A 24,360-nucleotide genomic window follows, 5' to 3' on the forward strand; every position below is an offset into this window, starting at 1 on the left:
CTTCACTCAAAGTACATGCCATAGATCCTGAGACCAACATTCCCGTCATCTGAAATTTGTCATTGATACAGACAGGCGCATAAAACAATTCGGCAAACACTTCAAGAGTTTGTGTGTTCTGTGCAATCACTTTGACTTCTGCTGGAGCTTGTGCACATGCATTTTCATAAACATCCTTGATATCTGCATTTCCAAGGGTTTGTTCCACTTTACCCACACGTCCCCTCTCCAAGCGTGGGCCATCTAATTTAAAACTTAGAACTTTGAGGCATCTGTGTTGACTGATTGCCATTGCTGGGTCGGATTTTTGTACAATCTCTCTGTAAGTGACCAGGTTGGTAACAGGCAAGGCAGAGTCGATGGCGTCGGCAGTGTGCCAAAGTCGAATGCTCAAGGGAACGACACACCTTACATGCCCTCATAGGTGGTTGGCCCGACTGAGGGCGCCTCATCTCTGCCTGACTATTCTGAGAAAGAGAGCGGTCAAGCAGACCGATAAGCGCCTTCATGCAATTATCGTCATTTTGTGAATATGATGGGGTGCTAGGATTAGTATCATCAGATGGCACAGCAGGGAAAACACTGGTTGCGGCCTCACCTTCCATAGTTGACGGAGAGTGAGCTGCAGCATTACTCATAACAAAGTTACGCTTGGATTTTACCGCAAACTTTTCCTTTTGTTCAGTCTGATACCTGTCAAGATGCGCTTGTACCTCACTCGCTGTCCATTTATCAGGTGCTTTTAAGCGGAAAATGGCTGACAAGGCTGGATCCGGGCAATACTTGACAAACATCATGGCTGCCTCTTGGCATGGATTATCCATCTTTCGCCCCAGTCTAGTCAAAGCCTCCTCCGCAACATCGACAGATTTATTTAGACGGACCCAATAGTCAACTGGATTTTCTCCCGAGACAGGCACTGTGCCGTAGAAATCAGCTAACGCCATGTACGAATACCTGACCTCGCTGAAGTGCTGTTTCAGAATATCAAATATCGCTTTGGGGTTTTCAGAGGGTCTCAGGGAAGTGTTACTACGAACAGTAATTCAAACAATGTCCTTCGCTTTACCCATCAGTCTTGAAAGGATTTCGTTATGGTGCTCCACCACTGGTATGCCTCTTTTGCGTAGGTATGTATCCATCAAATCTTCCCACTCATGCACACTGAATTTATCTGTCCCATCTCCTCGGAAGACAGGAGGCTCTTTTACGTCGGACTGCATGACTAATTTAACTCCCGTCAAATTAAGAGAGGGTGTCTCTGAGAATGACTGACCTGCACCTGAACTTCGACTCTGTGCATTGCTAGATTCCCTTTCCCCATGCGCTCCCCCACTTTGAGCAGAAATTATAGTCTGTCCTACTTCCTGAGCAATGTGCGTTATAAGATCAACCCAAGCTGGATCACTTAAGTCTGGACAGGCTGATATCGGATTACATCGTAATTGACTAGGTGTTTGTTCAGTTACACGAGTGGAACAAAATTCAGGCGGAGTTTGTGCTACATTACCCCTCCCTGTAACTGGTGTAAAGGTACGGTCACTGAAAAGTCTACCTCTACCGAAACTTGAGTCCGACATTTTCCCTTCAGCATTAAAATTGTCCATATTGTAACCATGTGCCATCCCTTCTCATTAGCATACAATTCCCCAAACAATGGTTAACGTATATCTCAAATGACAAAAAAAAACTCTAAACTATAAACACACTAGAGAATACAAGTGGGGGGAAAGTAAAAGTAGTGGCACTAATCATGTAGTGAAATCTCTGGTTCAGTGAATATACATTACTTTATGTTAATGTCCATTGAAACCTTGACTGAAGTGCAGCGCCCACCGGCGACCAAACGACATTGATCCATGGACGAAGATCCGAAGTGAGCTGATCTTCATCCGGGTCACGGCACCACTGTAACCGGCTGGTACTTGTTGCTTATTACTACTCTGCGTTGTGTAACAGAATACGAAAAGAAACAACTGGAACTGTTGCTGATGGAGATTTTATTATGAGGCCTGGATGGATTAAAGAGAGTACAGTATGAATAGATGTTACGTCTGTAACTTTTCACCTCTCCTCAGCATGCTCAAAGCGATCTCAGTACACATCACAAGGATAAATCAAAACAAAATGCCAAAAACACATTACAAAGCGCGTAACGCGCACAATGAATTGTTTCAAACACTTATCTAAACATGCAATATAATCTCCTGCAGCTAGTTTTAAATCAATCACGAAAGTTTAACAATCGAAACAAAATGGATGTAATAAGAAACAAAACAGATTTAATCATACCTGGATGGATTAAAGAGAGTACAGTATGAATAGATGTTACGTCTGTAACTTTTCACCTAAACAGATTAAGAGCAGTTATTTTATCTGTTAGTCACAACATTCTGTTGACATTCTGTTACTCGGTAATAAAACCATTAATACAATATTACTGCATGCCGTTGCCTTAATCAAACTTTTATAAACTTTTACAGACATGTGCTGAGAAAGCACCGCTAATTGCTTACCTCTCCTCAGCATGCTCAAAGCGATCTGAGGACGCAGCGTGAGTTTACCCGAAATGACGTCATCACGCAAGGCAGATATAAAACCCTTTCCCAAAACAACAAAAATAAAATACAAAACTAAATTACAATGCTTTTTTGTGGACAAATTATTACAAAGTAAAAGAGTAAAAATTGAAAAGAAGGATGTTGGATGACGCTCTGATTGGTTTATTTCACGTTACGCCCAAACCACATCTATGAATAATGAAGCTACTTCAGACCAAATATGCATAAATCTAGCTTACAAATTATTCAGGCTAATTGTAGTAATTAAGGATCAGACCTGTTTGCCCAATAGTGGCAATAAGACATATATGTATATAAGGACATCTGACAAATTGGTTTGTCCGTCAAGAACCAGGAAAAAAAATCGACTGAAAAACTGAAAAAACTGAAAGACTGAAAAAAAAGACTGTGAAATCACCTTTACCATAATGTAAGTACATTAAAAACCTTAGTCTTCAACTTACCAGTTAAGTTGAGCGTGCTCATATTTTTGCGCCTGGTAAATACGCCATAATAATAGCAATCCATAATGGAACTTGCGCACCTGCTTTTAAAGGGTATGTTGGATGACGCTCTGATTGGTTTATTTCACGTTACGCCCAAACCACATCTATGAATAATGAAGCTACTTCAGACCAACCCATTTTAGATTTGCGCCGGGCGCAAGAGCCATTTATCCCGCCGGGAAAATAGCAACAGCGCCGAGACCCGCCCACAAAGTTACTTGCCCTTCGCGCTTTGACACTTGCGTTTCAGATCGTTAAAATAGGGTCCTTTATCTCATTGCGTCTTTCCTTTATGCTTTATTATAATGATGTAAAGAAAAAAATGGCTGACAGAAATGACACTGGTTTGAATGTTGTGAGCAGTATATGGATGAGCTTTCAGTGCGGATGGGCAGCACATGAAAAAAATGCTTAAAAACACTAGCGTGGACAAAGACTGACAAAAACTTTGGCTAAAATGTCTGGCTCACCAATAACGTTCTGGTTGTGGGAATATGCCTACGTGAATGCTGCAATCACAGGTAACTTCCTTCTAACGTAGAGAGCCACCGTGGATGCTTCATCTTTCACATGGTCTGTCAAGTGCCATAGACGACATTGGGGCAGCCATTAGTCTATCCATAGTGGAGAACATGCAAAGGAATTTTGGGTTATTTTAACCCATCATTGGGTCAAAAAAGGACAAAAAACAACCCAACATTTTGGGTTGAAACAAGTTCATTTGTAACCCTCAAATTGGGTTTGTCATTTTCACCCAACACTGGGTTGAAATAACCCAACATTTTTGAGTGTATTAAAATCACCAAGGCAACATATACACATGTTACAATTTGGTCAGTCCAAAAAAACCCAGAAAGATATAGTTACCAAAGTTTCAATAAATGCAGGCCAATATGTGATCCTGGACAACAAAACCAGTCATGTGGGTCAATTTTTTGAAACTGAGACTTATACATCACCCATTTATGCATGATTTGTTAGGATAGGACACTGGGTCTAATTCAATAAGCATGAGTACGCACAAGTTTGTGCGTGAAACCTTCGTACAAACGTTTTCAAGAACAAATCTTTATTCACAAAAACTGACGTACTGAAATGTATTCTAAACATATGAGAAAAGATAGGAACAGTTGAGAAAATGTGTAAAAATCTCTTTATTTCCTTCTCTCTCTCTCTCTCTCTCTCTCTCTCGAAGTATGAATGTATGTTTCATCTTAGGATAATAGTTATATTCTTTAAATACTTGTATTTAATAAATATTTATTTAATTACATCTAGATGTATACATATATTTATTTATTATTTTATAATATACAGTGAAAGAGTAAGAAAAGCTGCGTTAGACTAAAGCTCGAGCTGCAATGTTTCTGAGTAACAGTGCTTTTACAGCCGGCTAACGAGAACTCTTTAAACTGCGTGTCTATATAAAAAGTGTTTTAATGTGTATGAACTGACTTTGAGGACTGAGCACTTGGAATTACTTGCGAGAGTGCGTCTGTAGACTGCGTCACATGGGGTTGCCTGGAGTATCTTAAGTGAGGACAGGTGGTAAAGGAAAAGTAAGGCAGTAAGTCGTAATATGGAGATGGTCTGGGGGCATTTTATTCAAATGACTAAACTCGTGCATTCGGCTGCTCATTTAGAATACTCCAAACTCACTAACATTAGGACGAGGTTAAGAACAAATTCACGTGTTTACGCACGCGTGTTGTGAATTAGGCGAAAGGTGTGTGATGTTCAAATGTACATGTAACTAAGACACAATATTTGGCTGAGATACAACTATGAAAATCTGGAATCTGAGGTTGCAAAAAATGTTTAATATCGAGAAAACTGCATCAAAGTTGTCCATCACAGGCACTGTAGCAGTTTTGTTACTAAGAAGAACTAGGTTTGTTTTAAACTATCTGTTGGCTTACAGCTGTAATGAACGTGTGGTGAGTAGATGAACCCAAAAGCTAAAATTCTAAGCTTTACATAGATACTATAGATAAATATCTTGAATGGGTTATTTTCAAATAGCGGGCAGCAGTGAGTGAAGTTTGTTGGCATGTTTCCGGCCATTTTTATTAACGGTTTTGCTGGATTTTTTTTACGCTAGGAAATGTACAGAATATCTTCATGGAACATGATCTTTACTTAATATCCTAATAATTTTTTAGTATTGAAGAAAAATCAATAATTTTGATCCATACAATGTATTGTTGGCTATTGCTATAAATACTGTATACTTGTGCTGCCTTTCTGCGGTCCAGGGTCCCATATTTTGTTTCGTTTTCACCATACAGACAAATATTGTAATATTTTTTAGGACCTAATCCAGGCTCATATGTCATACAGACAAATATGGTCACAATTAACGGTCTACTGCGTGTGACAGTAATGTAAAAGACTATAAATCTATTTTCATTAAAATATAGCATACAAGTAAATACATTTAATTTAATTTCTTGGGGCAATTACATTTGATTTTCATTTATCTTATCAATATTTTTTTTGTTTTTGTTTTGTTCATTACAATGGAAAGAATATATTTTAGATAGTAGTTTATTTTAGCCTATATTACACATTGCATCATGGTGGTCTAGTGTAGTGCATTTCCAAATACCTAAAACAATAATAATACACAATAATTATTATTATAGGATGGAAGAGACAGATGAGGCCTCTTGAACCGACACAGTTTCCGTACTGTCTGTGTCGGCATTTACATGGCTGGGGTCTGCAGGCAAGTTCTCTGGCTTTCCCTCAATATCTTTAGTAGGCAGTTCTTCCTGAGGGAGATTTTCATTGGAGGGTTCCATAGTCTTCTCAGTTTGGGAAATGTCCTGAGGAGTCTTTGATGAAGGACTTGAAGTTTCTTCAGAAGCGGCCAATGCAAAACCTTCCTCCTTCACACCAGGAAACGTCCGGTTTGGATAGAGTAGTTTCAACTGTTCCTCAAAGAAACTCTCTAGATTAGTACCCACGCTGGCCATCTCAGTATCTTCCTGAAGAAAATGAATACACATCATCAGTATGACATTTTGACTACTTGAAACCAAGCGCTATGAAAAAGCCAAACGTCTATGAAAGCTGTTTCGCAGCTATTGTGTTGATAGATCGCCTGTGCAAAACATTACAAAGCAGTTTACAGTCAACTCTGTGCACTCATTAGCAAGGTTACAGGGAGTGATGGATGACATGACAGACAACTAGTTGTCCAATACAGTTTCTTTCACACGATAGGGCTTCTCTGTAAATGCAGTGATTGTGGTCGTTTGGTTGTAACATTGTAACATAAGCCATTATAAAAAGGCTCTACAAATAGTATAAGGATATGTTAAGAAAAAAATATACCATTTTGGTATATGTGGGTTTAATATGTGCCTTAATTTTATGTTCATCATTATCATTTCCTGGCAAGTTTTCTTGAGTTGAAATTTCATATTTTGTTTATTGATTATTTTGGGATAATTCATATTATTATACATATTCTACAGATATTAATTTGGTAGAAAGTAGATTACTTTTATTTAGAAAATGATTACACCTGAGTAGAGGAAGGCCTGTTGAGAAAATCTGAAGTGAGGTTAGGTGTAGATTTTTTCTTTTATTGCATATTTGTCACATTTACATGATTCAGATCACCAAACAAATTATACTATTAAACCAAGATAACCTGAATTTTACAATGATTATCTCATGTAATAAAGGAAAAAAGCTGTTCAAACCTACTTGGCCCTATGTGAAAAAGTTCTTGCCTTTCAAAAATATTGATAAGGGCTGGGAAAGTTAACGTATTATTATGGCGGTTTATTAACTCACTCCCCGCCAGCCTTTTTTTTAAAAGTTGCCAGCCTACGCCAGCTTTTTTTAACATATATGGATAAACAATATGTCACATGAAAGAACAGAGTCTCAGCTTTTAAACAAAAGAAACCGTATTCTTCTATCTTCATGTGTGCTTCTTTAATCACTCCGTACATGTTGGTAGGTTCTTAAAAAATGCATCACTTTGATTAAACATCTGAGATAATTAACGTTTTTGTCAAAAATTCCGCCTAGATTACACTCAGAACAATCCTTAAAAACCGACATGCTTACATCAACCAGGAACACCAGAACTCTGTCAGTTTAAATCTAGACTAAAGATGCATCTTTTTAATCTTGCATACACTACACTTCCATCATATAAATGCTCTCAGGGTTTAGGCTGCATTAGTTAGATCAACCAGAACCAGGAAGACTTCCAACAACAACTGATGTACTTGTTGCATCAAAGAGTGCAGAACAGTACTCTACTCTCAGCCAGTCATTGATTGCTTATATCTGATTTGCTTGTAGTCAATAGGTGTCACGAAACGTGTGGTGATAGAACCCAAATGCAGGCAGCGGTATGGGGTAACAAAAGATTTTAATAAACAAAACAAAAACCCACAATGGGGTAAAATACAGGGGATAAACAAAGACAGCCAAACAGGAACGTAAAACTCACGGAGGGAAAACCAACTGCAACAAAATCAACAAGGATCACAAAACAGGAACAGGACGCTGGAAATAAACGCTGGGACACAGCGTATGGATAACTCCTTGGAACCAGAGTTCAGACAGGCAAACGGACATCAAAGTTTACAAGTATGTACAAGAACAAACGAGCACAGGACAGAGAATACAAGGGCATTAAATAGGGAGACGAACAAAGGATACTTAACAATAGGCAGGTGTGGGTAATGAAACACTCAAGGGAAGCTAACGAGGAGACGAGAGGGGCGGGGCCATAGACGAGACACGAGAAGGAGCATGACAGCCAATATCTAAGCCATGCCATGTCCTTCTCACACAAAACCCTAGACTTAGTCATGACTCCGCTGCAAGAATAAGAATAAACATGACATGATAGCGGAATCATGACATAAGCCCCCCCTCAAATGAACACCTCCAGGTGTTCACCAAGGGGTAACTAACAAGACAAGACAGACTGGGTAACAGACAAAAACCAACAGAACATTGTAAACATGATTAAGGGCAGACAGGCAAATATGACTCTAGGGTTAGGATGGCATAATAAAAATAACAGACATGGGAGGGGTGGTGGGGCAAAACAAGAGTTCCCAGGGGGCAGTCCAACAGGGTATGGGTAGGGTGGGACAGTCTTAGGGGGAGTCACGGTCCGGGGTGGCGCTCTGGAGCGTGAAGCCCCAGGGGGATTGACTGGGGAAGTCCAGTGGGGAACAGGGGCAGGCTTGACTTCCGGGTGTAAGGCTGGCTGGGCGGGGGTTGACACCGGCTGGAAGACCGGCAGGAACACTGACTGGATTGCCGGCTGGGCAGCGCTCTCTGGCTGGAGAGGCCCGGGAGTGCCGGACGGGACCGGCTGGAGAGGCCCGGGAGTGCCGGACGGCACCGGCTGGAGAGGCCCGGGAGTGCCGGACGGGACCGGCTGGAGAGGCCCGGGAGTGCCGGACGGGACCGGCTGGAGAGGCCCGGGAGTGCCGGACGGGACCGGCTGGAGAGGCCCGGAAGTGCCGGACGGCACCGGCTGGAGAGGCCCGGGAGTGCCGGACGGCACCGGCTGGAGAGGCCCGGGAGTGCCGGACGGCACCGGCTGGAGAGGCCCGGGAGTGCCGGACGGCACCGGCTGGAGAGGCCCGGGAGTGCCGGACGGGACCGGCTGGAGAGGCCCGGGAGTGCCGGACGGGACCGGCTGGAGAGGCCCGGGAGTGCCGGACGGGACCGGCTGGAGAGGCCCGGGAGTGCCGGACGGGACCGGCTGGAGAGGCCCGGGAGTGCCGGACGGGACCGGCTGGAGAGGCCCGGACGGGACCGGCTGGAGAGGCCCGGGAGTGCCGGACGGGACCGGCTGGAGAGGCCCGGGAGTGCCGGACGGGACCGGCTGGAATGGCGGCTGGGCAGCGCTCTCCGGTGGCTGGGCAGCACTTGGTGCCGGCTGCTGGACCGGCTTGAAAGCCAGCCTCGGGAACACCGGATGCTGGGCAGTACTGAAACGATCTCCCCTCTTGGGCTTCCTCTTCCGGGAGCGGCCCACAGGGACTGCGGTCGACAGAAGAGAGGCGGTGGGAGGCACGGCTAGCTCCGTGCAGGAGGAGTCGGATGGGGATGTGTTCGTGGACTCCGCACGAGCCGCGGCGGCTAGCCACACGGCTTCGAAGTCCAACGGCCTCATCGCTCTCATCTCTGATCGGGAGAGTGGGTCTCTGAGACCGGTGTTGAACTGCACCGCCAGCTCCTCCTCCCCGAAGACGCCTTGCCCGGCGATGTCGAGGAACCTCTCCCCAAACTCATGCACCGTCTCCCTCCCCTGGCGAAGGCTGCAGAGGCGACGGGCAACACCACAACGGCCAGTGTTCATGGCTGCTTGCTGGGTTCAGTAATGGCTCGTTTGTTCTGTCACGAAACGTGTGGTGATAGAACCCAAATGCAGGCAGCGGTATGGGGTAACAAAAGATTTTAATAAACAAAACAAAAACCCACAATGGGGTAAAATACAGGGGATAAACAAAGACAGCCAAACAGGAACGTAAAACTCACGGAGGGAAAACCAACTGCATCAAAATCAACAAGGATCACAAAACAGGAACAGGACGCTGGAAATAAACGCTGGGACACAGCGTATGGATAACTCCTTGGAACCAGAGTTCAGACAGGCAAACGGACATCAAAGTTTACAAGTATGTACAAGAACAAACGAGCACAGGACAGAGAATACAAGGGCATTAAATAGGGAGACGAACAAAGGATACTTAACAATAGGCAGGTGTGGGTAATGAAACACTCAAGGGAAGCTAACGAGGAGACGAGAGGGGCGGGGCCATAGACGAGACACGAGAAGGAGCATGACAGCCAATATCTAAGCCATGCCATGTCCTTCTCACACAAAACCCTAGACTTAGTCATGACTCCGCTGCAAGAATAAGAATAAACATGACATGATAGCGGAATCATGACAATAGGTCTCATGTACAGCTGCTTTGTAACAATGAAAATTGTAAAAAGCGCTATATATATATATATATATATAAAGTTGAGTTGAGAACTGAATGGATAGGTACCGAACTCTTACATGGACATTTTGTTTTTAAATCTATTCCTAACAGTGGAGTTGATCTACTCCATTTCGTCTCCCATCCTTTAGCCATGTGCTTATCTGTGAATAGCCTGCAGAATACAAAAAACAGGGACGATAACAAATTTTGTTGCGTGTATTGTATGCAGTGTGAGGCTAATGCAGAAAACATGTTTAAACATGCGTGCCTATCTAGAGTCAGAGCTTGAACTACAAAACAGAGTTCTCTTTCATGTCTTCTTCCTCTGAAACCGACAAAGAAACACAAAAATACGTCAAAATTCTGTATAGAGCTCTCTTAAAGTGGAGTTGAACCATTCAATCAAAGGTACATTATTTAGTAAACTTATTTTCACTTAAATAAAAAAACATAACAGATGCGAAACATGTAACCTTTTAAGAAAAAACATGATGATTTGTTATGGCTTTTGGAGCAAGGGCGCCACCATCTTGCAGCACCACGGCATGTGACATCACCGGTTTGGTTGCGAAATTATCCCAAACAAACATTGATTTCATAACGTAAGACGAAACGTGATGTAAACGCTTCACACAATAAGAGTTTTCATACATATGTGCATTACATTGTGTTACTAGTTCATAGCTACGTAACATATTTTATATTATTGACCGGTGTTACATGATTTTTTTTTGTTACAATTTTTTTCAAGATGAGCATACTTGGGGGACAAAAGACTGGAGGCTGTTGTGTGACGGGTAACCTTTAACATATTCCTGATTACAGAATTGAAAATTTAAACTGGAATTCCTAGACCTGTAACAAACATGGAGTCTGATTTAATTTGACCAGTTTGCTAAAAGGCCCTGTTTTAATAAACATTGACTTTAAAAATTGCTCGTTCATGTATGTGGGCCGTCATTTGGGTATGGCAGGGGCTGGCGGATGTCTGGTCAATTTAAAGTAATATTTTACTGCAGTATTTACTGCGAAAAAGAACGAAAAATATGGGTGGCTCCTGCCTCACAAAAATAACATCGCTTTAGGAGCAGCTAATGTGGCTTAGTGCAATAGACTCACAACCAATGATTTTGACTCTGCCATGAAGTAGGTTCGTATCCGCCTTATTATGTAATGTTTTCATCAATAGATTATTTAAAGCGTGTTGTGCTTTGTAATTATATGTGATGATGGCTGCTGCAGTGGCAGAATGCATGATAGGGTCAGGAATTAATAAATATAATTGAGGCAATCATGTCCAGGCAGTATTAAGATTGGATGAGCTCACGAGAGTCTGCCATACATTGGCTTTAGGTTAATTGTATGATCTGTAGGATCTGGTCCTTTTCATGAACTTTTATGAGTTTTTGTAATGGCAACATTTTATTGCATGTCGTTAATATTTATCGAAGCATAAAATGCAAGAATTGATGTAATATACAGTGGTGTGAAAAAGTGTTTTCCCCTTCTTGATTTTGTATTTTTTTTTTTCATGTTTATTATAAAGGGAAAACAAAATCCAAAACTACAATGGACCTGTGTGAAAAAGTGTTTGCCCCCCATGTTAAAACATAACTTAACTGTGGTTTATCACACCCGAGTTCAATTTCTCTAGCCACCCGCAGACCTGATTACTGCCACACCTGTACGCAATCAAGAAATCCCTTAAATAGGTCCTATCTGACAAAGTGAAGGAGGCCAAAAGATCATCAAAAGCTTGACAATATTGAGATCTATCAGTCTGGAGAAGGTTATAAAGCCGTTTCTTAAGCTTTGGGACTCCAGCTAACCCCAGTGAGAGCCATTATCAACAAATGGTGAAAACATGGAAAAGGGGAGAACCTTCCCAGGAGTGGCCGACCGACCAAAATTACCCCAACAGCGCAGCGAAGACATCCAAGAGGTCACAAAAGAACCCACAACAGCATCCGAAGTACTACAGGCCTCACTTGCCTCAGTTAAGGTCAGTGTTCATGACTCCACCGTAAGAAAGAGACTGGGCAAAAATGGTCTGTATGGCAGTGTTCCGAGACGAAAATCGCTGCTGAGCCAAAAGAACATAAGGGCTCTTCTCAGTTTTGATGATTGATGATCCCCAAGACTTTTGGGAAAATACTCTGTGGACTGACGATACAAAAGTTGAACTTTTTGGAAGGTGTTGGTCCCATCAGGTCTGGTGTCAAAGTAATACCGCATTTCAGAAAAAGAACATCAAACCAACAGTAAAATATGGTGGTGGTAGTGTGATGGTCTGGGGCTCTCTTGCTGCTTCTGGACCTGAAAGACTTTCTGTGATAAATTGAACCATGAATTTAGCTGTCTACCCAAAAATCCTGAAGAAGAATGTTCGTGACCTCAAGCTGAAGCAAACTTGGGTTCTGCAGCAGGACAATGATCGAAAAACACACCAGCAAGTCCACCTCTGAATGGCTAAAGAAAAACAAAATGAAGACTTTGGATTGGCCTAGTCAAAGTCCTGACCTGAATCCTATCGAGATGCTGTGGCATGGCGTAAAAAGGGCGGTTCATGCTCGAAAACCCTCCAATGGTGCTGAATTACAACAAATCTGCAAAGATAAGTGGACCAAAATTCCTCCAGAGCGCTGTAACACACTCATTGCAAGTTATCGCAAACGTTTGATTGCAGTTGTTATTAGGTGTAGGGGGCAAACACTTTTTCACACCAGTCCATGAAGTTTAGGATTTAGTTTTACCTTAATAATAAAAAAACACTGCATGTTGTGTTTACTTTTGTGACATTTGTCTAATATTTAAATTTGTTTGATGATCTGAAACATTGAAGTGTGACAAATATGCAAAAGACTTAGAAATCTGGAAGGGGACATACACTTTTTCACACCACTGTAAATTTGTTATGTGAAATGAATTAGCTAACATTTGTCAATAAACACTTGCAAAACACATCTTAACAAGACAATGTTTCATAAACAGGACAGGGTAAGTTAACACATGCCTTTTCACACTTCACATCTGTATAAAATAAGCAGGCCTACATTTAATAATAACAAATAATCTAATTTAAATACATTAATAAAACAATGCAATTCATAATAATAAAACAATACATTTAAATGACATGACAAATTGATGTGTTTGCCACATATATTCTGAACGCATTGGCCTATCTCAGAATCCATGTAATGTTCAAATGTGGTAACAGGTCAAGAAAGAAGTGATCACTGACACAGAAAAATTAAATAGTTTCCAAAAGTTTTTTAGGCCATCAACACATGCGTCACGGTTATTTATGTTAGATCTTGATGATAATTAATCCAGGATAAAAGATTAACGTTACTGTTATAAAGCCTCCATGAATGAAAACGCAAAAGGGAAAGTTACAGAAAAGTACTTAAACTACGGCCAATATCTTATGTTTTCTCTTTCATATTATACGTTAGTTTACAAACTAAAAGCCTAAACGTTCAGTTATACAGCAAAATGCACTGACTAATCATTACAAACTAGAAAATGTAAATTATTTTGTTAACACTTGTGTTTATGCTTGTCTTTGTTAGTTAAAACTAATTAACTCTTTCCCCGCCAGCCGTTTTAAAAAGAGTTGCCAGCGCCAGTGTTTTTTTAACATTTTTACTAGATTTTGATGGCTCACGGTACATTTTCTGTAAATAATTCATGGACAAACAATATATCAAATGAAAGAACAGAGTCTCAGCTTTCAAACAAAAAAACTGTATTCCTCCATCTAAATTTGTTCTTTTTTTTATCACCCCTTAGATGTGGGTAGGTTTCTTAAAAAATGCATCAATTTGATTAAACAGTTGAGATCATTCAAAAAATTTGGTCAAAGACTCGACCCAGATTACACTCAGAACAATCATTAAAAACAGATTAAACATATACGTTCAAGATTCAGTTTCTGTACTTTTTCCAAAGGTGTGTAACAACTACCTGCTGTATAACAGTTCAAACACCGATTGCCGTAATAACTTGCTTTGGCAGAGAATGTTTTTTTTTAAATGACGAGATAACTCGTCAATGGCGGGGAAAGAGTTAACTTCTCGAAACAATCCATTAAATGTGCTGCACGTGCAGAAACTGAAGTCTGGCATTTTTTGTTACACGGTTCCCACGCATGCTCATGAAGCTCATGAATATTCATGATATTGAATATATTCACACCCAGTGAAACCGAAAATCTTAAAAAACTAAAATCTTGTAACACCAGCGATGACAGTTGCTTACCTGCTGATAATAGGGCCTTCCAGTGTTTCCGCTCAGACATCGTTATGAGATAGTATTGTCACGTCCAACACGTCCACCTCGAATCATAATATAGTAAATGTACGCATCATGGTGATGCAGAAATAGCCAAGCAGTGTACGGTCCAAATCAGCCTCCTGACAGCAGATAGACTCTAACACTGTAGGCATCGACACACACAATCCACCTGACACCAGGTAGTGTTTCCGACCCGCTCTTCACCTTATAATGTGCTCATCAGCTCGTTCTAGTTCGTCTCCATCCATTTTAAAACACGTGTGCATTCAAAAAGTAAAGAAATACTTGTATTTCTTCACTGCTCAATGTAGGGTATTGCAATCGGATAATATTGCAATGTCGCAAACCAACCCGGTGATGTCACGTGCCGTGGCTCTGCAAGATGGCGGCACACTTGCTCCAAAAGCCATAACAAAACATCAAGTTTCTTCTTAAATGGTTAAATTGTTATATGTTTTTTTATTTAAGTGAAAATAAGTTTACTAAATAATGTACATTTGATCGAATGGTTCATTTTCCGCATTAAAGATCTCTGTTTATAATGTTCATCATACAACAAAGGACGGGCCAAAAACAATCACTTATATTAAAGGAATTGTGTTCACCCTATATGAATTGTTAAGATAAAGAAAAAAGTAGCAAACAGTAATTTAGTTTAAAAAGGTGCTTTAAAAACAGTACACTTTCCACTTTATGTTGAAAGAGTGTTGAAAGAGAGTTTATGCATAAGCAAAATAATCAATAATCCTTATTACTTGTTTTCTATATCAAACTAGATAGAATGTTAATGCCCTTTCAGTAGCAGATAGCTTTGGTTTTAGATTTGATTTGATTACATTAATGTTTAAGTTGACAAGATATATTTTATGTTACAATTGATAATACTACTATGTAAAGGAAATGCTGTTTGCAAACCAAATCTTACTGTACTTTTGTTCAAATAGCAGTACTTTTAAAATAAAAGAGCACAATACACTAAGCGTAAAATTAAATATTGAATTCAAAAGTTATGTGATTTATGGCGATTAATCACAGAAAGTAATGCGATTATAATTTGTAATCTGTGCCCAGAACTAATATTATATATCCTTTTTTTGTTTAGATTGGTTTATGTATTAGATCATCACAAGAGCAGGCAAGTGATAGACTTAATCTTTCACAATTAGATTTTGTTGTTTTGAGACTGTGCGTACCTGTCATTTGTAATCCAGTCTTTCTGTTGTGAACATTTACATTTACTATTAGCAAACTGTTATTTTTAAAATATATGCAGGTTTTCATAAATCTAAATTGTGTTTACAAAACATTACTGTTTAAAATGAAAAGCTTATTGTCAGATTGCTGTCTAAATACTTTTCAGTTTTGCCCATTACTAATGGTAAAAAGGTAGTTTCTGAAATGAATGATAGCCCCAATGAGGCATAAAACAAAAAAAGAAACATTTCTTCAATGTTTATGAAACCTGTGGTTCCGGTAGGCTATCCACAGATCTCATCACGTCCTGTTTAATACCATGGCATATATTTCACAACATGCTTTCATATGGTAAACTGTATCAACGGTTTCATTTTTAATGTTTTGATATGTTTTGACAGACCACGCTTTCACAACAATACAATTCGTAAAAGGGGCTTGTCTCTGAACGCGCACTTGATGTGGCTGCCACATTTAAAAGAACTTTAAAAGCCTGACATTATGAAAAGCCGTGAGACATCGCTGAGACATTTCTTGATTTATGACAACATATCCCACATGTATGTGAATGTACCAATATGTATACGTGAATTTTTATAATTTATCCTGGGTTAACATCGATGAAACGCAGCTGTGTTTGCATTGGTATTATTGGGGATAGATGCTGGTAATCCAACGATATTATTGAGCACATTCGGTTTAAAGCTAAGGAAATAAAGCTAAATCATGTTAGAGTTGGGTTTTGCCATTTTTTATGAATGACGTTCATCGGAATACACGCGACCAAACACAGCACAGGCACTCTGATCTCACTCGCTGTATTTCTCAATTTGCACAATACACAGAGCGAATGCAAACATTAATAACTGAAAAGATCAACAACTGTATCTACACTTTTTATATATTGAAAATGAATCAAACCAAATAAATCATTGATTGAATGCATGGAGCAAATTTAAAATGTAAACCCTTGAAATTATGTATTTATGACTAGTATTAAATACAATTATTAGTGCCTGTGGATTTAAGTTCTTGTAACTTTGATTTTGTAGACAACGATTTGCCAATTTTTTTTAACAGCATTTCATAAAAAGAACATCAACCCAACAGTCTGGGGCTGGTCTGCATCTTAAGGACCAGGACAACGTGCCATAATTGTGGAACCATGAATACTGTGCGCTACCAGAAAATCCCTAAGGTTAATTTCCAGCTGTCAGTTTTTGACCACAAGCGCACTTGAGTTATGTAGCAGGACAATGATCTGAAACATGGCACCAAGTCCACCTCTGATTAGCAAAAAAAAAAGGTTTTGGAGTGGCCTCCTGAAAGTTGGGACATAAATTCAATTAGGACGCTGTGGCATGGCCCTAAACAGTTTGGTCATGATTTAAGGCCTTTCAATGTGGCTGAATTAAAAAGAATAAACCAACATTCTTCGAGAGCATTGTACAAAAAAATGACATTTCATTTGAAGACCTTTCAATGTGGTTGAATTAAAGCCTCATGGTCTATCTACAACTCATTGCCGGTTGTTGATTGCAGTTGTTGCCGCCATGAATATCACAACTAGTTATAAGGTTTGGGTGCAATTACTCTTTCACATGGGGCGAGGTAGGTTTGGATAGCTTTTTCTTATAATAAATGAAATCATCGTTTAAAATCTGCATGTTTTATTTACTCATGTTATCTTTGTCTATTATTAAAATGTGTTAGATGATCGGAAACATTTTAGTTTAATGAATATGCAAAAAAAAAGATCCAGAAGAGGCCAAATACTTAATCTCAGCACTGTATTCAAGGGACCCTCCCAGTCAATGATCTGATCTGTGCTCCAACCTACTCCCACAAATACGCAAATAGCATTGAAACGAACAATGGTGAGTTAATGAAACTCACACATTAGATGGCTGAATAGTTGTGTTTAATGTTGAGATAGTAAGAGCAGATAGCCTAGAGGGCAGTGCTCCGACATGTGGCGCAGTTACGCATCGGGCGACCCGAGTTCGATTCCAGTCTCGTGGTCCTTTCCCGAACCCACCTCCTTCTCTCTCCCACTTCGCTTCCTGTCCTCTCTTAAAACTGAGCTTTAAAATTAAAGGCAAAAAAAATAAAACGCACAAAAAAAATGTTGAAAAAGATGTTGTTTGCATAAGATTTTTTAAAATTAGTGAACAGTGTCGCTGAAAAATGGTATGATCATATTTGAGCAGGTAAGTGACAAAGTGTTTTTTTTAGACATACGCCTGATCCGTCTAGTAAGCCATACTTTTACTTACAATGCATTATAAAGTAGGTTAACAATATTTATAAGTGCATTGAATGTTGCCACAGGTTTGTATACCATTATACAGTGATCAAGTGGGAAATCCTTGAAGCTATTTTTCACTTATTACATATTTGCAATTTATATGTCAGTAGATCTGCACTTCCCCGTTACGGTTTTGAGTGTGGTTTTGAGTTCCTAAATAAAAGGAAAAAGTGCCTAAATGAATATTCTATGAAGTTTATATATGTTTTCTGTATTTATTTATATTTTATATATGTGCCTCATATTTTAAATATATGGCCATTTCCCCCCAAAACTTTATAGACCATTGACTTTTCATTATCAAAATGTTTGTTTTTCTTTCAAGTCACAAAAGTATTGTGATAACCTCCAATAACACACCAGGCTTGACATTTTCAATGTCTAAGTATTTCAATGTGTGCCCTATAAAGGGTTAAATCTGTTGTTAAATCACACCTTTTCTTGTGATAGTATTTTTTAGGTTTCATTTATTCTTGTAACCATATTCTGATCAATTTTACTATTTTCTCAAAATATTATTACGAGATTATGTAATGATGTTTTATAACTAAATGTTAGGACTTTATTCATAACAATATAAATAATTCATATTGGAATTTAACCTTCCACTAAAAGGTGTGTTTTATAAATGTAATACAGAAGGGAAATGTTAAATGTTTAGTCATCATACCTTGTGGAAAGTTGCACAGTTTTTAAAAATCAGCCTGACATCTGCAACAAAGTTATCTGTGCTCTTATAATGCATCTTCTCCAGTTGGCTTCTGATGACAGACAGGTCCATTGGTGTCTTTATGATCTCGCTGTACTCCGGCATTGACTACAATTTAAAGAGTAAGACAGGGTAAGTGCACAAGAGAGAAAACACCAATATTTTTAGACTGTCTGGCAGCAAAGGCAATTGCCAGTTAAGTTATTTTAAGAAAAACATCCCATAAAGACGTTTTCAATGGCAAACTGATAACTAACATTTTAAACATTTTCAAGCTTATATTTGGATTAAGAAGGTTGGTCAACACAAACAAACTTATAATACATAAAATATCATTTACAGAATAGAAAGCTTTTTGTGGAAAGTGACAGGTTCATGTTTAAAGAAAATATAAATAACAGAAACATTTTGTAATGCATATTTAGGGATTTTCTCCTGTGTGCTGATAATCTAATGTTTTAGAATTCTTTTCAGATGATGGGTTTTTTAAATTTGCAATTAATTCGCAAACATTTAGATATAATTGCAAGCTCTTTTTCTTGTGTTTCTCAATGGGAAGCAATATATTCTATTGATCTGCTGTGTGTGATGGATCGTCTTACTGATGGAGTAACTGGTTCCTGGAAGTCCATGCTGAGCTCATTGCAGTAAAGTCGCAGCAGCAATCGGTCACATTTCTACATCAACAAAGAAATGTATGAAAAAAACATCAACACTATTTAGCAAGAATTCCGCTAAAAATGAAACTTCTGCCATGACTTGGTCGTGTCAGTTCCATTGCTGAGTTGCGTTGCTGTCTATGGGCAGGAGTCAGAAAGCTCCCGAACTTCATCAAAATGATCATAATTTGCGTTCAGAAGATGAACAGAAGTCCAGGGCTTGTCGAACAATTTAAGGGTAATTCATGGCATAATTTTTATTTTTCGCTGGAGTTACCCTTCAACAAAGCTTTTCAAAACATTAAAAGTAAAGCAATCGTACTCGTCTATCCACAGGTGTAAATGCCTCTGAATCTGGATCCTGCTTTACATTGTCAGAGTCTCCACAGGCAGCAATGCTGTACTCCATTTCAGGCGAGTTTAGGTCACGGCAGAATGTGCAAAACCATTCACCACTGCAGGTAGAACAAACACAAGAGCACTGATATTGTGGGCGGTATGAACAAAAATATATCACGGTTAGGATAAACTTATTGCACTACAGTGATTTTTTTCAACTATATTCAGCTATTAGTTGTCTTATATTTTTAAACCTTGAAGTGATGACTATTTTTATATAATCCAGTAAATTAAAAAAATTCAACAATGAAATATTTTAATGTAAAAAAAAATTAAAAGCAGAATATGATTATTGATAACAAAGAAATTAGTTCATATATTAAAGCTGTAACCTGTAACCTTTGCCCCTTTATCAACATATTTGTTATAAAGTTATTTTTATATCAAGGACTACTGATATGAAAAAAGTATATATAGTTGGAGACAAAAAATATGAGCCCCTTTGTAAATATGAGCAAGGAATGCTGTGAAAATAAATCAACTTTATTTCAAATTTCAACTTTTGAGCTTTCATTATTGTTTTTTTTAAAATCCAATGTTTCGTTAAAATAAAACAATTGAAAGTGGGGGGAATCTTCATTATGATTTTATTTTTTTCTAATACACTTCGGCCACAATTATTAGAACCCCCTCCATTTGCAAGAAAAATAGAAGAGTCTGATCTTTTTATGTCTGATGAGGTTGAAGAATACATGACAAGTGATCTTAAGACTTTTCTCCAAATGTTGGTGCTCCCTCTTCAGTTCATCCCACTTATCATCTATAACGTTCAGGCCAGGGAACTGGCAATGCAGGACCTTGATTTTGTGCTCAGCGAGTCATTTTTTATGTGTGTTTTGAACCAATATGCTGATGGAGGAACTAATCACAACCTTATAATATTACTAGCAGAGCAAGTCAAGTTAAAAAAAAAATCTGTTGGTTTTGATATAATCCATGATGCCATGTACTTGAACAAGATGTCCAGAACCTCCAGCGGTATATTTAACTATGGGCCACTATGGGAAAACACTCTTTTTATTTCATATGGCCAAAGAACCCAGTACTGGGTGAAGTTTCAGTATGGTAAATGAATATGCTAAATGAAGACTTTGTTTTAGAATTAGAGCAAAAAAAAATTTCTTGAACAGTGTTCCAAACAACTTGTGGTGATGGAGGTGCAGATTTCCTTTATTATTTTAAAATGCTTTCTGACCTTCAATACAACCGATTCTGTGATACTTGAAGAGTATTTGGCCACTCAAATTATTCTCCTCACTGTGCATTAAGACAATATAGACACACATTCTTTTTCAGGCAGATTTGCATCATCTCCAGGCGATTAAAACTTATTGATCTTGCCCTGATGTTGGAATTGAGATTTTTATTGTTTTAACTATATAATAATTGAAACCAGAATGTATAAAAGAAAAAAGGTTTATGACAATGTTATATTTTCACCAACTTCCAGTTGCTTTTCTTCAATGTAACATTGAAAACACAAAATTTTTGTGTTAAAAAAAAATCAAAAGTAGAAAACTCATTTTCACAACATATTTTGCTCATATTTATCCATGGGGGCTAATATTTTTGTCCCCAATAGTACACAGGTTTAGAACTATGAACAGAAATTTCCGACAACTAATTTATGAAACTTCAGTTAAGTTTCATCAAATTACATACTATTGATAGTATAATGTATTATAATACCATGTATTGTGTCATCTTCGTATTACATAGTCATTTTTTATATATCTCTTTACTACAGAAACTACATAAATGTATGTAAAGCTACTTTGTGACAGTGCAAAACTCAGAAAAGTGCTATATAAATACAATTGAATTAAACTGAATTAATCTTGAGATTAGCTTCACAGAACATGCTGCCAGAACCACCCAGCCATCTAATTTTAAGCATCTGTTAAACTTTGTTGTGTTTCCTTCTATCAATGTTGATGACTTAATGCCCAGTCCATTCGAATCTGTAATTTTGAAAGTATGATTTATATTTTTTACCTTGGTGATGCAGTGAGGGTAGGGATATGACAGCTAAGATGGAAGACTTTAGGACATTTATCACAGCAGAGCAGCTCCCCTCCATTCTGGCATACAGCACACCAGTCATCATTGGGGTCTTCATCCATTTCTGGGGTCATCTCTGACTGCTGCTCACCCTGCTGTGGGGTCTGGGACTGAACGCCCGTGCTGTCTGGAAGACTGGCTTTAGCACTCGTCTTCACCTGAAATACACCAATGGACATACACATGCATGAATGCTTAATACTTTAATACTTTTCAAAACCTGAAGGTATAGATTATTTCCTTAAAGTACGACTTTGTTATTGTTTTATGTTTCAAAACTAATTCAAGATTTCTATCTGGCTTTATTACATTCACATTTGTGCATTTGGCAGATGCTTTTAACCAGATCGACTTACATTGCATTCTATTATACATTTGTTTCTGACTATTTGTAATCCCCTTGGATCGAACCCATGAACTTGGTTGGCATTGCTAGTACCATGCTCTAAACACTGAGCTTGAAGAAAAGTCTGAATATTCTCAGCATTTCACATGTAGGACTTACAGCTATACTATCCTATACTTTACGTTGACATTTCATTTCTGCTTCTTTCTCTTTCGGGAAAAAGAACTAAAAACATTAATGACATCATCTTGCACTCAAAGTTGGATGCAAATTTAAAGGAGTCAGTCTTTTGCTGTTTTTGAGGCTTTGATTATGTTTTTCGGGTGTTAAACAATGGATGTTCATGTTTCTTGTATTTAACATATTTTTCTGTCGTGATTTGTTCCCCGCTTAAGAGTGTGTGAAGATGTCCCACCCAAACCATAGCAACGAGCTTTCGCTTCACAGGCTGTTGTGATTGGTCGGTGCCCCTGCACGTGTATTCATTAACTTTTAGCAAATAAACAGTAACAATAGCCTCAACTTCACTTTATCAGTTAAAAACATGCGGATCGATCAAAGTTTAAAGGAGGTCTGCTAGTGCATTTACAAACGTTAATCTTTGTTAGAGATCACAAATTTCTTTCCTTCTGTGGCGAGGGAAATGACACCGGACCGAATGGCATCAGACCGGTTTTATTAATTAACACAAATAACAGAAGATTTAGTTTTGCCTTTTTATATTGGACCCAAGTTGAATAATAAATCAAGCAGATTGACTAGGAGACATTTGAAAGCAAGACTTCATAGAAGTGCTTTTACAGGTGAGCTAAGCGCACGCGCACGTGCACGCAAATGCTCAAACACACATACACAATATCAGTCTATTACACAGAACAGCTTTCACAGCCAATGTTAAAGTCATGGAAGCTGTTATTTTACCGACAGTTATCTTAGAATGTGTGTAGCGGAATTGTTATTACCAGCTGTAGCTATGTAGTGAAAGTGAAAGTTTAAAAAAATAATAAAAAAAAAATCTCTGTTAACCAAACACTTCTCCAGCGGCTCCTTCTCTTCTCTAAGGAAGGCCACGCCCCTCTTTGGTGTATTCCTTTGGGCAGAGGTTATTAATTACTCGGGTTATTACTTAGGTTATTATTACTCGGAATAGTGACATCATGTGCCAGGAAAGTTAAATTGTTTAGTCCGATTCCAGCCGTTCTCTGTAGTCATTGAAAAGCAAATTCTGTTAAAGACAATATCTTGCTTGACACTGAACTTTGAGCTTTATCTTTTTACAGGTATACAACATCAAATCACTTTTATCTTTACATCAGTACAGCACAAGTGCCTTGGTGAGTGAAATTCTTGAGAGCGTGCTCCAGAAAGTGCTGAAACAATTTACATATGGACAGTACTATTTACATACAGGGTTATACAGATGACAGTGTGTAATATACACATAAATATACTCAGTTCACACAGTGTACTATTAGACATATTTACAGTTATCAGTACACATTATATACCATATGTACACATTCTGCATTATGTACACATATATACACACAATAATACGCAAAGGTGAAACAAATTGTACAAAAACTGGATAGGTTAATGTCATGGATGTGCATTTGATGGTATCCAGCCGTAGCAGATAGATTGTTGTATTAGTGCAGTGTATTCATGTAGTCCAGTTTGAACTGTGTTAGAGTTAAGGTGCAGTGTGTGGCATACCGAAAAGTGGGAGTATCCTGTAGTATGCATTATTTATGACTTTTCATTAGGCTGATAGCCTGAGGGAAAAATCCCCGGCTAGTGTGGGATCGGATGCTGCCGAAACGTCTTCCTGAGGGTAGCAGAAAGAGCAGTCTGTTGGATGGGTTGCTGAAGTCACTGAAGATCCTCCGGGCTTTCCTAATACAACGCCTGGTGTAGATGTCCTGGAGTGAGGGAAGCGCACCTCCCACAATGTGGCGATCAGATCACACAATCCTTTGCAGAGCTTTGCGGTTGCCAGCGGTGCTGTTTCCAAACCAGGCGGTGATGCAGCTGGTCAGGATGCTCTCCACAGTGTAGGTGTAGAATGTTCTGAGGATGCTGTGGGTCATTCCAAACATCCCTAGCCGTCTCAGGAAGAAGAGGCGTTGATGTGTTTTCTTAAGCACTTCTTCTGTGTGAGCGGACCATGTGAGATCTTCAGTAATGTGAACGGAGAGGAACTTAGGGCTGTTTACCCTCTCCACGGGTGTCTTGTCGATGGTGATGGGTGTGTGTTCTCAGCTCTGTCTCCTGAAATCCGTCCACCAGCTCCTTGGTCTTATCGATGTTGAGTGAGAGGTGGTTCTCCTGA

At 39.0% G+C, this 24,360-nt stretch overlaps 1 protein-coding gene across 1 annotated transcript in view; it reads right to left on the minus strand.

Moving 5' to 3' along the window:
- Nucleotides 1–5,598: 5,598 nt before the first annotated feature.
- The window catches only part of trim24 (tripartite motif containing 24), a 32,381-nt gene continuing 13,619 nt past the window's right edge, over nucleotides 5,599–24,360 (minus strand). The window contains exons 14-18 of the mRNA XM_056747952.1: nucleotides 21,617–21,840; nucleotides 19,545–19,677; nucleotides 19,166–19,240; nucleotides 18,525–18,671; nucleotides 5,599–6,057 (exon numbers count right to left, since the gene is read on the minus strand). Of these exons, the coding sequence (XP_056603930.1) occupies nucleotides 5,707–6,057; nucleotides 18,525–18,671; nucleotides 19,166–19,240; nucleotides 19,545–19,677; nucleotides 21,617–21,840 (930 nt within the window). The 3' untranslated portion in view covers nucleotides 5,599–5,706. The remainder of the gene's footprint in view (nucleotides 6,058–18,524; nucleotides 18,672–19,165; nucleotides 19,241–19,544; nucleotides 19,678–21,616; nucleotides 21,841–24,360) is intronic.

This window comes from Triplophysa dalaica, chromosome 5, assembly GCF_015846415.1.
Source record: "Triplophysa dalaica isolate WHDGS20190420 chromosome 5, ASM1584641v1, whole genome shotgun sequence".
NCBI lineage: Eukaryota > Metazoa > Chordata > Actinopteri > Cypriniformes > Nemacheilidae > Triplophysa > Triplophysa dalaica.